This window comes from Bufo gargarizans, chromosome 2 (assembly GCF_014858855.1).
Source record: "Bufo gargarizans isolate SCDJY-AF-19 chromosome 2, ASM1485885v1, whole genome shotgun sequence".
Taxonomy (NCBI): Eukaryota; Metazoa; Chordata; class Amphibia; order Anura; family Bufonidae; genus Bufo; species Bufo gargarizans.
Window position 1 is genome coordinate 584,555,883 of NC_058081.1, and position 17,354 is coordinate 584,573,236.

Below are 17,354 nucleotides of genomic sequence, written 5' to 3' on the forward strand. Positions count from 1 at the left end.
GTTAACTGAAAACTGAAGATTTTTTTTTTTTACATGTGCTACAGAGTGAAACAAACAAAGTGAAGAAAAAAGGCAATTAAGCCATATTACAAACTGTTGTAGTTTACATTTCCTGTCTGTATAAACCAGTATTACACAAAGGTGAAGCTACCCTTCATGCAGATACCTAGCCATCTGGCAATTAACTAACATATTGTAACTTTTCCAAATAATTACCCCTTGGCCATGTGAGCTAAATACACGTACCCACCTTCCAGCACGTCTCCCCAGATTCCTCTCGATTCCCCCCCCAATGCAGAGGAGCATGTAGCCCATTAGCAGATTCTAGGTCATCACTAACTGGCCTACAGCATCTGGAGATGGGATCCAGATTTCTCTTCTCTTCCCAGGAAGCAATGCATTTCAAAGTCTGTCTTGATAATTATCCTACTTAGCTCACAGTAATGCGATGTCTACAGACCTGCAATCACCCCCTATTTAACTAAGGGTGCATCTGTTTTTGCACCACTGGAAATGTCGATGGTAAAAAAACAGGTGCAAAATGACTGCACCTGTAGTCATACCTGAAACTGCCCTAACGCTGACAACTATATCTGTTTTAGCCTTTTTTTTTTATACCATATTGTACAATATCACAGTCAAACTAGCCAAGTATTGGGGAAGGGGGGGGGGGGGTGTACTATTTCTCCTTGTAGAGAGTGTCTAACAGATGCAAGGAGTCTTATAGGCCATGCAATGATCCTCTGGGAAAAAATTATGCACATTAGCCATCTTTCCACAAAAAAAAAAGAAAGAAAAAAAAATCAGATGTCACCAGATGTAAAGTAGCCAGCCAAATATCCCAAATGCCTCATCCCAAACACCAGTCTTGCTTGGTCATCTGGACCTACAGCAAGCTTATAGATGAAAGTGGCTGTCCCTAAAACGTGATCCTGCTGTCCTGCCTATGTAGCCAGCATCTCTCACCTGTTTCCTCCTCGCACGGTTGCATGAGATAGTCTCGCTTCCTTCTTCTTTTCAAACTCAGGAAAGAGGGTATCTGCTCTCACACGGCAGATAGTAACCATTTCCTGACCAAAGAGACCTCCAGATCTGGCAGAGCTTCCGGAGTGGTGGCAGCTGTCCAGCAACTCTTTCTGTTTCGAAGACATAAGCGGCGGTCACAAACTCCACGGTCACATCATGAAACTCCACGTTGCAATGCACTTTCTGCCGCCTTATAGTAGTATTTTTGGCAAGAAAATCCTGGCTTCAAAGTGTTAAAAATAAACGGCCGTTGATCCTCGCAGGGAACAATAAAGCGGTCTAAAATAGGGGTTAAGCTCTTGCTACTTCGATCCACGAGGCGTTAACGGGGATTTATGTCCGATCCTTGGTGTGCAATAACCTTTTCACCTCATCTGTACCTGGCATTCATGGCGTCCTCCGCTGCAGAATGTCAATAATGTAGATGTTCAGTCATTTCTATTTTAGAGAGGTGACAGGCTTCACTCCAGAAAGAGGGTCATGGGGCGCTCTGTGGGGGTATGTCACTTTCTATGAAACAAGTCAGAAGTGTTCCCGGAAGAGCACAGAAATAAAAGATAGAAGCCAGTACTTTGTGTCACAAATGGCCACACAGCAGGGGTCGCCACCAATGGGCACAAGAATTCCAGTTGCTTAGTTACTAGAAAGCCTAAAATAATGCCCCAGCTTCTTGATGAATCTGAATTCTTTAGCAACAAATACTAAAAAAAAAAAAAAACATGGCCAAGGGTCCAGAAAAACTAATATCCATGTACTAAACCACTTTAAGGGGTTGTGGCACTAATATAAATGTATCCCGCCAAACAGATATCATTGTTACAGTGCTTTCCCCAAATACCACTATTCATCAAAACTGCCTCTTTCTAAAATCAGCCTACCACTGCGCCCTGTGGTAAATCAGTTTTAGTATTTAGTTGCTGTTGGTTACGTCCTGCATTTGAGCCTTGTAACGTAGGAAGAGTCATCGGTAAGAACAAGGGGCGTGGCTAGTGTCACATGATCTGCTGATGTCAGGACACATCTCCTTGTCCTAAGGCATGATAGGACGGCAGACACATGGCAAACAAGGAGGTAGGATTCAAGCATGGGGGAGAAGAGAAAACTGCTAATGAGGTAAATGTGAAAAACATAAAACTATCCAAGGAGAAATAGTAGCTAGAGTAATTAATGAAAATACACTTTGAAAAGCAATTTATGGCGCAATCCCTTTCCAAACACTTTTACCGAATCTGAGCCTAGGCCTTAGCAAATACATGGTCTCTTTTTTCGGTGTTGTGTTCTCCATTGAGTTGAGATGGCCATCAACTTACATAAAGACTATGGGGGTCATTTATATATAAGCTGAAATACACCTATATTAGGCGTATTTTAGGCGCAGATAGCGGCACAACAGTTAGGTCTAAAATTTGAGGCATAGAAAAAGGTCTAAATGTAAGACAGCTCGGAAGCGGTCTTACATTTAGAACTGGTGCTGGATGCGCCGAAGTTATGGAGAGGCCGGCGCCTCTTCATTACTTCGGAGGATCCTCCTCCAGCTTAGGGCTTTATTAAGACCAGCGTCCAAAACGCCAGTCTTAATAAATATGCCCCTATGTACATAGAGATTAGACAAACTATAAGCTGTCCGCTCTCTTGACATCCGTAGCAGAACAGTATAGAACCCGTTGAGGATGGTCACGTATATAATGTTGTCACTATGGGTCTCTCCGTCCACTTTAGCAACATCAGTAACCCAATCACCCAATCAATTGCAGGACACTGAATTACTTTTCCATTTGCTTCTTATTTACTTCCTACAAAAGATCAGATCCCATTTCTTGCAGAAGGCAATCCAAATAAATAAATAATAGCCACCAAATTCAAATTATGATCCATAGGTGATCAATCCAGGACTCAAGATGAATCCTAAATTGTATAATAAAGGGGACATGGAGGCATAGCATGAGAAGAGCAAGAGCGAGACCAGGATAGTCGCACCGAAATCAGCAGGTTCAGCTGACTTTATTCCCATGTGCATGGGCACCTCAAGTCCTGGAAACATTAACATTCATGAACGTTCTGAGAAGAGCAGAGCAACAATGCATGCTGGGAGTTGTAGTTTCACAACAGCTGGAGTGCCGCAGCTTAGCCACCACTGTCTTAGACCATTAAATTCTTCATCCATGGTCAATGTGCATTAGGTGAGGGCAGGATGAGAACAGTCGCTGGTAACGTGGCTGATCTAACATGCCGTGGACTTTGTAAGGGTTGCTCTAAGGTCTATGCAGATGGTCATCCTTGACCACTGCTGCATTGTCCACCTCTCAAGATGACCTGAAGGTAGGACAATGCCAATGTTTTGGTTCTTGCATGTAATAGAATACCTGTCTCTTAACGCTATAGCCCAAGTTGCAGCTACTTTCACTCCTCCACACTGCCATAATCAGGCAGAGGCAGCAGGTGGCAAAGCGGCTGCCCATGCCGCTTACTAAAAAACTCCCCCTCACAGAGCGCCCAGCTTTTCCTCACATAGATGCCTCCTGCTGCTTCTGCACGACTTGTTTGCAGGGATGGCGGGGGTGTAAAAGGCTGCAACAGGAGGATGCAATAAAAAAAATATACATATGAAAACATATCGAGAGATTGGAAGCCTTCTATATCTGATAACATCAATGAGAAGAATATGATCCTTCCTTTTCTTCTACAATTAATGAGTTATTCCCTTCTCATGGAATTTGAGACCCTATAGATCCATTACTATCCAAAGCTACCCTCAGGATAAGCATTATGATCAGATTTTCCATGCTATACCCCATTCAAATGAATTCAATCTATGGCCCTTGTCCTAAAATGAAAAAATACAAGATTATCAATAAACCACAAGATAAGAGAAAAATCCCCATGACCCTGTATAGCACCATGTGCTCTGCTTGTGGCCTGCCAAAAGATTGACAGTCTGATAATGGGTAAATAAATCCCTTCATTATCGTCTGCTCCTGAGATCCCGGAGTCATTAATCAGCATTATTCTATACACTTCCTCAACGGCCAAGGAAAATTAAGGCTTTCTGCACTTAGGCATGGAAGCTTAGATACTACAGTTTTACCATTGAGTCAGGTTATCAGATGCCAAGTAAGATGTCATCAGATAAGGGGGAGGTGCAGAGCCCTGCCAGTCCATGGAATTGTGGGTATACAAATAACATTTCAACTTACATTTTTTAAATGGTGGTTTATCCATACCTACAGTCTATGGGGGCCTCCAAAAACCTAGCCTCGGGGACTGTCCGTATATTAGTCGGTTTAATGTGTATCCCAGTGTGGTCATAACCTCAGGCCCAACCCGTGGCAACTTATTTGGGTTGGGGTACGTGACATAGAAACATTGAGAAACACTGACTTAGAATGCTACATGTAATTAGGGTCTTATCTTCTCTGTCTAGACAGTAAACTACATCCATACCATTTTTGACCATGCACATGTGAGTCCACTAAAATTCTGGGTGTTTGAGACACCTTTTCACTATATTCAAGAGATGGAAAAAGTAATTTGCCTCAGCCACAGCCATTTCTTATGAACATGAGAGCCCCCGCCAAGATGTCACCTCTCGCTTCCTTTAATTGGTTTAGATATTCCCCCGTCTCCTTTATGTTTCAAGAGGCAGCAAAGTGGCAGCTCAGACACTTAAAGCTCCAGTCCGAGGGGATCATATTAATGCAGGGTGGGGACAGAAATGAAGGCTAGCAAAAGGTTAAAGAGAAGGGGCAGATGTGACTGGAGCTCGAGTAAAGGCCATCTGTTCCGTCTGGCAATGAGGAGGGAGATCGGATGACACGCTGGCATTAGCCCAGACCAAAAGGCTAGCCAGACAGTGTCCGTGTTACGCTGATACCCAGTGATAGTCATCAGTAGACATGCCGGTACTGCTGCAACTACGACACTCATCTGAGCTGTGCTGGGCTAAACTCATGGTTAGACCTACAGAAATATAGTCCATAGGGTAACAGGCCAAACTTCTAATTTGCCTTCAAGATTAAACATCCAAATTCTATTCAGCTTTCTAAATCTAGTGGGATACACAATACAGTGTATGGTAGAGGCCAGGTCCCTCATACTCCTGAGAAAAGAGGTGACCTACACAACAACCCGCATAATGGAAGAAGAGCCCGGAGAGCCTGTAACACTGCCGGGGACATCCGTCATGTGTCACGCTGGCTCCCAAGTTGTCCTTTATGCACTAGGTGCTCTCTGGTATCTGGCGACCTCATTAATCTTATGGTTATGACATCAGAACTTTCTCCAAAGAGATCTCTATGGTTGTCATGGAAACATAAGAAACAGGCGTCCTAACAGTGGCTGCAGGAGCTATGCCGGCATAAAGCACCCGAAATTTAATAGACAAAGGAACATAGGCTTTCCACTTGCGTATTGTGCGGGGTTCTCTCAGTATAACTCCAGTTACTGAGGCAACGAGCAAAGAATTTCCTCACAATACTGGAAGGTAGCACGCTTCCAAAAAGTGTGCTTTATAAAGTAAACCTGAGGTTTGAGGTGAACACATTCCAGTATATTGTGCTGGAGGTTACAGTGGTGAGTACAGGGACCTGGAGCAGCAGGGAAGGAACTTTAATACCTGGGTTGTTAGCATATCATCATTTCATTTACAGCATCCACCCAACCCAAGTAAAATTTACTTCCCAATCATCTCGATGTGTGGTCTTGCCTCACGCTTTGCCTGCTGCCAAGCTTCAGCCCCCAAGGCAACTACTACATTGCTTCACCAGCAGTTAAAACTTCCAAATTTAATATATAGTCGATCTGACTTTGATGTTTAATGTGAATGTGTAGCTCTTAAAGCGCACCTGCCATCCAACCTGTGTCATTAGCAATTCATCAGCTTAGGGGGTGTTAACTGATAGGGCGATGACAGGAGTATTTTTTTAGTTTTGTGCAGGGCAAATGACGAAATATTACATAGACAAAGGTAGTTTGTAAACTATGTGCATGCCCATTAATGACACCCTATGACTAACCAGCTTATTGTTAAAGGGGATTTCCAAGACTTCAGAACTGATGACCTATCCTGAAGCAAAAAAAAAGTATCTGATCGGTGGGGGTCCAACACCCGGGATCCCCGCCGATCAGCTGTTTGAGAAGGCATGGGTGCTCGCAGTAGTGCCACAGCCTTCTCCAGCTTTTCTTAGGCCAGTGACGACACTTTTATCGGTCACATGGCCTAGGAGCAGCTCACCCCTATAGAAGTGAATGGGTCTGAGCTGGGATACCAAGCACTGCCACTATACAATGTACGGCGCTGTGCTTGGTAAGCAAGGAGAAGGTGGTGGCACTCATAGTTGTTGCCGATGTCTTCTCAAACAGATCGGTAGGGTTCCTGGGTGACGGACTCCCACCGAGTAGCTATTTGATGACCTATCCAGAGTATAGGTCATCAGTTCTAAAGTCTTCGAAAACCATTGGAAGGTGGTCATACACATTAGATGAACCTACAGATTTCAGCAGGGCAGGTCAATGATATAATATGTACTTGGGTTCCCCCTGATGACAGATATTGGGTGAAAGACACAACATTAGTTTCAAAATAACCAGGGACATGTTTGAGAGGTGACCACACACTTGAGGATCTAAGGTGTACAGTCACCTTAAGACATGGTATAAAATGAGGTAAGAAGTTCACCACCAACAACTTTTATAAAGCTATGCAAGGAGTCCTCTTCATAATGATTTCATAGTGATTGCACCTTTAGGCCCAGGAGAACTTTGAGGTTACAAGGTTAAAATAGTTTATCTTAAAGGGTTTTTCCAAGAGTTTAATACTGATAATCTATGCTCAGGATAGGTCATCAACATCAGATCGGCCGGGGTCCAACACCTGGCAACCACACCAACCAGATGTGGCACTCCAGAGAGCACTGCGGTCTACTCATAGAGTACCAAGAACAGCATTGTAGATTGTATAGTGGCTGGCACATTGACTTGAATGGGACTGAGCTGTGCCTAGGAAGAGGTCAAAGAGCTCACCAGAGCATCCTGACATCTTCAAACAGCTGATCGGTGAGTGTGCCAGACGTTAGATCCCCCACAATAAGATACTGATGGACCTATCAATATTAAACTCTCAGAAAACCACTTTAAAGGGGGGCTTTCCATGATAGATATGGCACATTGCTAAGATATAGCATTGCTTACTACTTCCATGGAGCTCTGACTGCCTGGACCTTCACTGATCACCAAGCTATGGAATAACCTAGGATGAAGGAGCCGGAGAGCTTTCACGTATTTGAACTACACAGAAAAGCTTCAGGCCACCCACTATGCAATGCTACAAGCATAGTGGTAGGAACCCCTATAGAAAAGATGGCTGAGACTGAGAAGCTACATCATCTATACAGGCAATTTCAGCTCTTTACACAAAGATGCCTAGACTTCTCTGCCTCCCACTTTGCAGGGGCAGTTTGCGATAACCAGCGCCTATACTAATAGCAAGATTTAATAAAAGGAGATTTGGCTGCGATGCAATTAAATTACATTTGAGTCTCTCGAGGTGAAATCTCATGCAAATTTGAAATCATAACATTGAACTCAATTAAATTCTTTTCTATTTAGTTTCAAGTGACTTTGATGTGATTTAATTACAAGGTTTTCACAACTGGGCCAAGTCACCGTTTAGCAAATCTAACTGGAGACTGAGCGCGGACTGATGTCTCAACCTGGTTAAAACTGGTTAAAAATGTCTGTCTAATATTTTAATCAGAATGAATTAACGGGAACAGAGCTATAAATGGAGATTAATTAAAGTGTTACGGGGTTTCTCCGAGATTGCGATATTGTCAGCCTATCCGCACAATAAGCCATTGATATCAGATCGGCATGGGTCTGTGCAGTGGATAAATAGAGCAATATATATTTATTTCAGTGTTTGATTTCAGATTGAAAGTTTTTTTTTTTTTACAATGCAAGGTTTTATTACACAAGCCGTCATGTCACACAGTCATACATCCGATGACTCTCAGGTGTGTGTCAGTGTCCATTGACATCTCACTGTGTTAAGTGTGAATCATCCGACTGGCGCCAGGCAGGACTGCTCCACTATCATTATTCAATAAATCTCAAGGGTCATTGCTACTACACTGAAGGCAACCAGACAGTCCGGGATGACGTCACCCGATACGTAGACAGACGAGAGCAGGCCTATCTCAATGATATGCGGTAAAACCATTAAATCCTTCAGTAAATGGAAAGCAAGTCACTTAGGAGACAAAAGACTTTTAAATTAAGTGCGAAGGAAGAATAAGAAGGTGTCAAACTACAACACTTCAGTCTATACACAATGGGTGGTCATAGGCACTGGGCAAGATAAAAGTTGAGGCTTCAGGAAACCTGTAACCGAGAGACATTTTCTTCTAAAAGTAGAAATGTCCAAGTTTTTAATACTGATGACTTATCCTCAGGGTAGGTCATCAGTATCTAATTGGTGAAGGTCCGACTCCGTGCACTTCTGCTGACCAGCTTTTTAGGGAGACTCCGAGCGCAGAGCCCTCTTTCTAGGCCAGTGACATCACGTTCATTGGTCACATGGCCTAGGCACAAATCAGTCCCATTAAAGGGGATCTGCATTTTTTTTAACCTCTTACGGACATGTACGGCCTGTGTATTTCCGATCACTGCCGCGCGGCTGGCGGTAAGCAGGACGGGGTGCTTGCTGAAATCATTCAGCAGGCACCCTGTGACAATGCCGAAGGGGGTCCTGTGACCCGTGATATCGGCGATTGCTGCAAACCGCAGGTTAATTCAGACCTGTGGTTTGCAGCGTTTCCGCGTCATTCGGGTCTCCGGTGACCCGGAATAGGAGGGTGATCGGTGGTGTAATATACCACCAATCACCCTCCGTAGATCCTGTGAGGTGGCGGTGACGCAACCTCTCAGGATCGCCTGTGATTGGCTGGACGGACAGGTGGACGGATCGGTGCTCTCCCCACCCACAGACTTCTGTGTGAGCGAGGAGAGAGGAGCCCCGTGTCGGTCACTCTGCCTCCCACACGACCCGCCGCCATCCGTGGCCCCTGAGCCACCATAAAGTGCCACCTGGCACAAACATTTATGGAGAGTTTAAGGTTTGGCAGGGAAAGTGAAAAAAAAAATGTAGTTTTTTTTTGTGTGCAGCACCCGGATCTGCAGCTTGCCCCCCAACACACATTTTTGGGGGCGCAAGCACTTTTTTTTTTTTGTAGGTGCGCTGACTGTGGCCGGCACTCTTAGCCGTAAAAGAACGTCCGGACACTGTTTAGCGCATCGCCCACCCCACCGCAGGGTATACGTTAAAACACACCGTCCCCCCACACACACTAAATAAAGTTTTACACACACACACTCCCCTTTAGCGTTAGAAGATGGCCCGCCGGGCCTCTGCATTAACGGTTGCTTCAGGGAGTACCACACTTCCATGGAGTACTAAATTTATAATCCTCTTCCCCCATTTTAATTTATTTGTCCACAGTCTTCCAAAATTTTTGGGGTGCATGTCACATTTAGGAAGCCCCCATGGTGCCAGAACAGCAAGAAACCCCCACATGGCACACCATTTAGGAAACTAGACCCCTTGTTATGTACCTTGAGGGGTCTAGTTTTCTAAATGGTGTGCCATGTGGGTGTTTCTTGCTGTTCTGGCACCACGGGGATTCCTAAATGTGACATGCCCCCCCAAAAAACATTTCAGCAAAATTCTCTGTCCAAAATCCCAATGGCGCTCCTCTTCTGAGCCGTGTAGTTCACCCGCAGATCACTCTGCATCCACATATGATGTATTTTCTGACTCGAATTTTGTGGCACTTTTTCTCCTTTTAACACTTGTAAAAATGAAATAAAAAGGGGCTACAAGAACATGCATCTATTCCTGTGAAACACTTAAAGGGTTAAACTTTCTGAATGTCATTTTGAAAACTTTGAGGGGTGCAGTTTTCATAATGGGGTCATTTATAGGGGATTTCTAACATAAAGACCCTCAAATTCATTTCAAAACTGAACTGGTCCTGAAAAAAATCAGCTGATCGGCAGGGGTCCTGGGTGTCGGACCCCCGCCGATCAGATGCTGATGATCTATTCAGAGGATAGATCATCAGTTTAAAAAAACTGCAGAACCTCTTTAAAGTGAATGGGCCTGTAATGCAATACCAAGTATAGCCACTATTCAATGGACAGCGCTGTGCTTGGTAAGCTGTGAGGAGGTTGTGGCACTGGAGTGCTACAGCCTCTTCACACAGCTGATCGGAGGTGTACAGGGGTCGGACCCTTACTGATCACAAATTGATGACCTATCCTGAGGACAGTTCATCCGTATTAGACACTCGGACAATCCCAACCTAACATACAGTTTTCATTTGTAGTGATATTGGCGACTGACGCACACACAGAAAGCAAGCAGCTGTACTTAACCCATATATAGCCCACAAGTTCAGTATAAAGGTACAGCCATACTATGCAGGCATTGTTAATGGTCACATAGTAACCTGAAAGACTGTGTGACCATTAAAAGGGTTGTCCCATCTCATACATTAGTGGCATATAGTCCGATAGAAATTAATTGGAAGAGCACCGCACAAGCGCAGCAACCGCTTCATTCACTTCTATGAGGCTGATGGAAATAGCCAAGCCAAATGTTTTCAGCAGCCCCATAGAAATTGATGGGGTGCCGCTGCGCATGCCCGGTCCGCTCTCCTTCACTTTGCGGCCTCCATTCTTAGCGGTATGACACCAAGGTATGAGATGGGCCAACCCCATTAAAAGGATTTTCTGAGATTTTTATACTGATGACATATCCTTTGGATAGTATATAATAAAAGTTGAAGAGCAGCACCCACGGACCTCACCGACCACACCGGAATGCACCAGCCCAACCACGGCCGCAGATCCTCAGCGGTCCACAGATCAGCAATCAAACACGGTCATGGCAGCATCTCCGGTTCCATCTTTATTACTCGTACTGAAAAGCTGGTGGTGTGTACACATTATTTTCAGTACAAGTAATAAAGATGGAACAGGAACATGCTGCCATGACCGTGTTTTGATTGCTATGCTCTGGATAGGTCATCAGTATCTGATTGTTGGGGGTCCGACACCTGAGACCCCCGCCGATCAGCCGTTTGAGAAGGCAGCGGAGCTCCTGCTGTGCTTGGTATTGCAATCAACCCCATTCATTTGAATGGGACTTAGTTGCTCATAGGCCATGTGAACAATGAACATGATGTCACTGGCCTAGGAATAGCAGGGAGAAAGCCACGGAGCTACTGCGATCACCGCTGCCTTCTCAAACAGCTGATCGGGATTTGGAATTTAGAGCCTATCCGGGGTAACAAGCCAATTTTGTACATTTTCACTCTTCTTGTAAAGGTGTTATCTTGGTACTTCATTTTTTTCCTACACTTTAAAAACATTGACTTCCTAAAACTAGTATGCAGAGAAGGACTGATATGAATAATGACAATCACTGTATATCGCTGCAGAATATATTGGCACGACATGAGTGACTGCAAATGAACTTTATCTCAGACATAGAGAAAAGCAATTCATCAAAGTTTCACTGAATCATGGCAAACCCTGCAACCAGAGCAAGAATGATAGCAAATAACTTCATCGACTGTAGAGGAGCCATAATATGGGAATAGGAGAAAGGCTTGAATCTCTAGAGCAGACATTCTCCCACCCTCAGATGTTACAAGATTAGCAGAGCAGGGCTGCCCTGTCTCATGCTGGGACGGGATCAGTGAATGCAGCAGGTGCTGTCCGAAAGGCACAAACTGATCCTGTTTCCGTGAAAACGTTGCCAGCATGAGGGAGGAATCAGCCAAAATGAGCCCACACATGACGGCTGTTCAAAGCCTCTACCCCAGGGGCACTGGGAGCTTGTTAAATGCCGCGTCTCGTTAGGACATGTACCTTCTTTTCATGATACTAATGTGCAGATCCTCTTCCAGCTTTACAGAATGGATTTCTCCATTGCCTTTGGGACTCTCATCCCCTGGGGAGAACAGAGAGCAGGGTTCCTTTTTCGGTATCCGGCTAGGTGGAAGTGGGATAGTTCTTTTCTCAGCTAGTCGCCCCCGATTCTGCGCAAGAAGGAGAAAATAAAAACGCTAAAGTTTTCTGAGGACTATTGTTCAGCAGTTTTCAATATCTGAACTGTACAATCACAATGAAAGTTCTGACGCCAAACACGAAATTAAAGTGTAACCGCCATGTTTTCATAAAAAAATCTATTTTAGTATATGTTACTGCTACTGCAGCATTATGCATAAAGCAATCTTTAGTTTCTTCATATACCACTGTTTTATTTGAGTGTTTCCCTTAGTTACGGCTGTTTTAACTTCTACAATATGAGGACCTGCTCAAGATGGCTCCTCTGCCAGTTCTCTGAGGCCAAAACTGCTTTCCCTCACTTCCCATACACACTTGGTGTAGCCAGCAGCTCCCTGCCAGCCAATCAGATTGGATTACTGAGAGACACGCCTCCTCACTCAGAAGCCTAATGCAGGCATGCAGTGTGAAGGACCGCCCCTCCGTCTTCCTGTCTTCTTAGCCGGAGACATAGTCTTTTAAGGGAGCAGTGGAAAGGGACAGGGGACATTAATGAAAGCTGTTATTATAAGGTAATTACAGATCTTTTGGCAATCATTTACAGACTAACTCAGATATACATGCCTAGCTCTAATAAACTAGCAAATAAAAAAAAATATGACAGTTACACTTTAAGAAGAGTAGACAAGCCTAGTCATTTACAGATGCTCTCTGGGACAGACAACCAGTGCACACACTTATAATGTACGCCCTGCAGCGATTCAGTCCCAGGGACCACGGCTGTCCTGAATTTGGTTTCTGGATCTGCATCCATAGAGTAGTAATGCAGACAGATCTCGAGTACCACTGACGTGCTGGACGCACACTATAACTAAAGGACATGAAATACACTACAAAGTGTGAAATTCAATAAACTTTATTCATCCATTACCAGAGAGTTCTGGCGGCCACACAGCACAGTACACACTAGTTGTATGATATACTATACACATAGGATTGAGAGACCTACAATTGAAAATATTAGTTACCAAAGATATTTCCATAGGTTACCAATCCTCACCTCTTGTCATGGGGGCAGGTAAAGCAATCTATATTCTGTCCGTGATTAGCAGACTGCTTTGCCTGCACCCATGCCAAAATGTTTTGCTATCATTCCTATTGTAAAAGTGACAGCTCTCGCTATTCCTGTCTACTGGAGAACCCATGACTAGGTCCCAAGGGATCCTGGTTGGCACACGCTGGCACACAGTGACAGAAATGCTGTCTTGTGCTTTATGAACAAATTATTTTTCTCTATCACCAAGACACTCATATACACAATGTACACATTTAGAGATCTAAGGGAACTTTCACACTTGTGGCAGAGTGATTTGGCAAGCAGTTCCGTAGCCGGAACTGCCTACAGGATCCGGCAATCTGCATGCAAACGGACAGCATTTGTAGAAGGATACAGATGCAGATACGTCTTACAAATGCATTGCAAGAATGGATCCGTCGCTCCGTATGTCATCCGGAGAAGCGGATCCGTTATAAAAAAAATTCACATTTTTACCGGTCTGCGCATGCAGTATTGCGGTACAGTTTTTTTAATGCCATATCCAGCACTAATACATTTCAATGTAAATTAATGCCAGATCCAGCACTAATCCGGCATTCCGGCAACTGATCCATAATTTTGGATGGAGATAATTTTCCTCTGTCCAAAACGCCGTTCAGTGACTGAACTGAAGAAATCCTGATGCATCCTGGACACATTTCTATCCATTCAGAATGCATGGGGATAAAACTGATCAGTTCTTTTCCGGTATAGAGCCCCTAGGACGGAACTCAGTGCCGGAAAAGAAAAACGCACATCACACATGTCCACTACGGACTCAGGAAAAGCTGTAGTCCTGCATGACATTCACAGAAAGCTCCTGCAGTAAGGGTGAGTTCAAACTGTTTTTAATGGAGTTGTTGTGCACTTTTTAGTGAAGGTCCAGATGGGCGTTACTATTTAGGAGGGTGTCCCTGCACAGTCTGACACTATCAATTAGCGCGGTGCAGGGACACACCGTCAACTGGTAACACCCATCTGGGCCTTCACTGCAGACTTCTGGCAATTCATTCATTACCTCTTGCAGGAATAAAAGAGGAATGGCACAACATAGTTATAAGAATAGAGGCTACAGAATTGTAATTACATGGAGGATGCAAGTAGTTACTAAAACAGACACGTCAGGAGAGGGGACAGGTCCTCTTTAAAGGCTATGTACACCTTTGGAGGCAATTTTTATTATTATTGCATTTAACTTATTTTTAGCTAAAAAATCATATTTTCAATTGGCCTTTATTAAAAATATTGAGCCGTTCTGTCACAAAGGGTTAACAGTTTTTATAACTGTATGACTAGTACTTTCACTTTGTGCCGGTCATCTAATTACCCTCATCTCTAAACTACTGAGAGGTGTGGGTATTCGCTCTGGTAGACAGGACAAGAGGGTGCAGTATAGAGGCAAAGACACGCTTGTAAATCAAAAACTGCAGTGTTTATTCACACTAGTTGCAGGTTCACAGTATGACAGTCCATTTTCAGTATTGGTGTTAGTTCACTCGGAAAAATATTAAACTTTGATCCTGGGTGTTTAATCCACACCCAGCTGAATGCACAGCCTCAGAAAGTCCACCTGCATGCTTTAGGAGGCCTGCTCGCCCGACACACTGTCTTCAGCTTTCAGCCCACACACATGCCTCAGATCTTAGCAGAGTTTCACACAGCTCCAGTGTCAGAGAGGAGTAATCCACCCACCTGACACTGCTGGCTGTTTTTTATAAGCCTGTCAAAACCCGGCCAGGACCGTGGGGAGTAGTCACCCACCCAGCACTTTGACTACTCCTAGTAAGAGCCGTCCCAGATCAGCTATTTACAGCCATACTAGATAGCAAGGTGTCTCACAGCAACTGCTGCTGACACATGAAAACTGGCTCTTACTCCACCGAGGCCAGGAACCTCGGTGACACATACCTATAATTCACGATGATTCCTTGTACCTTCTTACAGAGGTCATAAACACTTATTTAAAGAGGACCTTTTATGGGTCCAGACATTATAAACTAAGTATCAGGGTATGTAGGGCATAGTGCAGGGATCTAACTGCACTTACTATTTTTTCTGGGTGCCGCTCCGTTCGCCCTCTGTGGCCCCCGTTGTATTCTCCCACAATGAGGAGGAGACTAAGGGTACTTTTACACTAGTGTTAGAAGAATCTGGCTGGCAGTTCCATTGCTGGAACTGCCTGCCGGATCCAGAGATCCGTATGCAAATGGATATCATTCGTTTCCGGATCCGTCTGACAAATGCATTGCAATACCGGATCCGTCTATCCGGTGTAATCCGGAAAAAACGGATCCTGTATTTTTTTTTTTACAGATTTAAAGGTCTGCGCATGCGCAGATCGGGAAACCGGATCCATTTTTCGGAACACTTGGTACTGGATCTGGCATTAATACATTTCAATGCATACTGAACGGATTGCTTTCCATTTAGAATGCATTGGAACAAAACTGAAGCGTTTTCTTTTTTCTGGTATTGAGCCCCTATGACGAAACTCAATACCGCAAAACTTTAAACGCTAGTGTGAAAGTAGCCTGAGCCTTTCTCCGTGGGCATCTCCTTCTCCATGGCTGTAGCGCTGTTCAATCACAGCGGAGAGAGCGTCACAGCCAGGGAGAAGGTGAGTTTTTTCTTCCTGGCCGTGACGCTCTCTGCTGCGATTGGACAGCGCTCCGATGCTAAAATTAGCATAACAGGTTGGAGAATACAACTGGAGCCACAGCTGGCGAATGAAGCAACGCCCAGAAAAAATAGTAAGTGCAGTTAGATCCCTGCACTATGCCCTACATACCCTGATACTCTGTTTATAATGTTTGGACCCATGAAAGGTCCTCTAAGCCAGTGTTTCCCAACCAGTGTGCCTCCAGCTGTTACAAAACTACAACTCCCAGCATGCCCGCACAGCCAAATGCTGTCCGGGCATGCTGGGAGTTGTAGTTTTGCAACAGCTGGAGGCACACAGGTTGGGAAACACTGCTCTAAGCCACATTCTTATCAGTAAGAACTGAACTATCATGACTGTTTATAAGGTCATAGAGCAGAGATAAGGAGTCCGTCTGCTCCTCAGATGACGGAAAAGACAGAGCATGTCAGCTCTGTACAGAAAAAAGATTCCATATTGTTAATAAAGACCAATTGAAAAAATGAAATAAGTACGATGCAATGATACAAAAAATTGCCCCAAAAGGTATACACAGCCTTTAAAGGGACTGCCTGTCATCATGTTAGAAAGAAGAGAGTTTACGGCATAGCCGAAACGTCTTATTTTTTGCCACCTGTACGCACTCATGGCTTCAATAAAGGATATACCGGAGATGCTGCCGTAACCTCTCTTCTGTTCTGTGGACTGCTACGGATCTGCGGTCCTGTTGTGGCTGATGCATTCCGCGATTGGACGGTGAGCGCCATTAATGCTGCTCTACCCTTTTGCCTTTACACTGTCATTATGTTAGGGGACTGTCTGACATCATTTTAATACTGTCCTAAAGATGGATTCAGTTCAGGTGATCAAGGAACAAGCAATAATAGTTGTAAGTCAGAAAAGTTGTAAAATTAATTTAATTTTTTTTTATCTTTTGAGAGAAGTAACTAGAACTGGCCACAGATATGTTCTTTACACCCCTGACCTTCACTGCATAATGAAAATTGGCATGTTCAAAGCTAATGGTAGCCAAAAAATAAGGAACATCCTGTCAGACAGAAAAAAACTGTCTACACGGAGAGGACACGGGGAAAGGATTCACTGATTGAGTGTGCGCCAGAGAGAAAAGATAGCGACTGGCTGATAAAAACTCTTTACGGCCATTAAGGTGCTGAGGGGCAGTTAGCAGCAGTCAGGGAACATCGAGGGACTGGTGATTAATAACAAGAAAGGATATGCAGGCATTTAACTGTGACACGGAGAAGGAAGGTGACTATCTGCACTATTTCCCAGCTGTCACAGCTCCCGTCTGACCTTTCACCCTGCAAAGACGTCTAAAGATATCACAGTCTTTCTCGATGTCTTAAGACAAAACCTAAATCGACATATGAATAGCGCAAACCCAACACATAGAGAAGCTCTCCCTTACTACCTGTTATCAATCTAAGGTAATACCTTTTTTCAATCCTGTACCTTTAAAAAAGGACTCTGAAAAAAAAACGGAATCTGTGTTATATCCAATGACCG

The 17,354-nt window shown here is 44.2% G+C and overlaps 1 protein-coding gene across 8 annotated transcripts in view; it reads right to left on the minus strand.

Moving 5' to 3' along the window:
• SAMD11 (sterile alpha motif domain containing 11) overlaps positions 1-17,354 on the minus strand; it is a 135,782-nt gene that overhangs the window by 79,406 nt on the left and 39,022 nt on the right. For all 8 annotated transcript variants that reach the window (XR_006387921.1, XM_044281810.1, XM_044281811.1 and 5 more), the window contains exon 3: positions 11,956-12,125. Coding sequence is in view for 7 of the 8 variants with exons in the window: in XM_044281810.1 (XP_044137745.1) it covers positions 11,956-12,125 (170 nt within the window). In the remaining variant the exon portion in view is untranslated. The remainder of the gene's footprint in view (positions 1-11,955; positions 12,126-17,354) is intronic.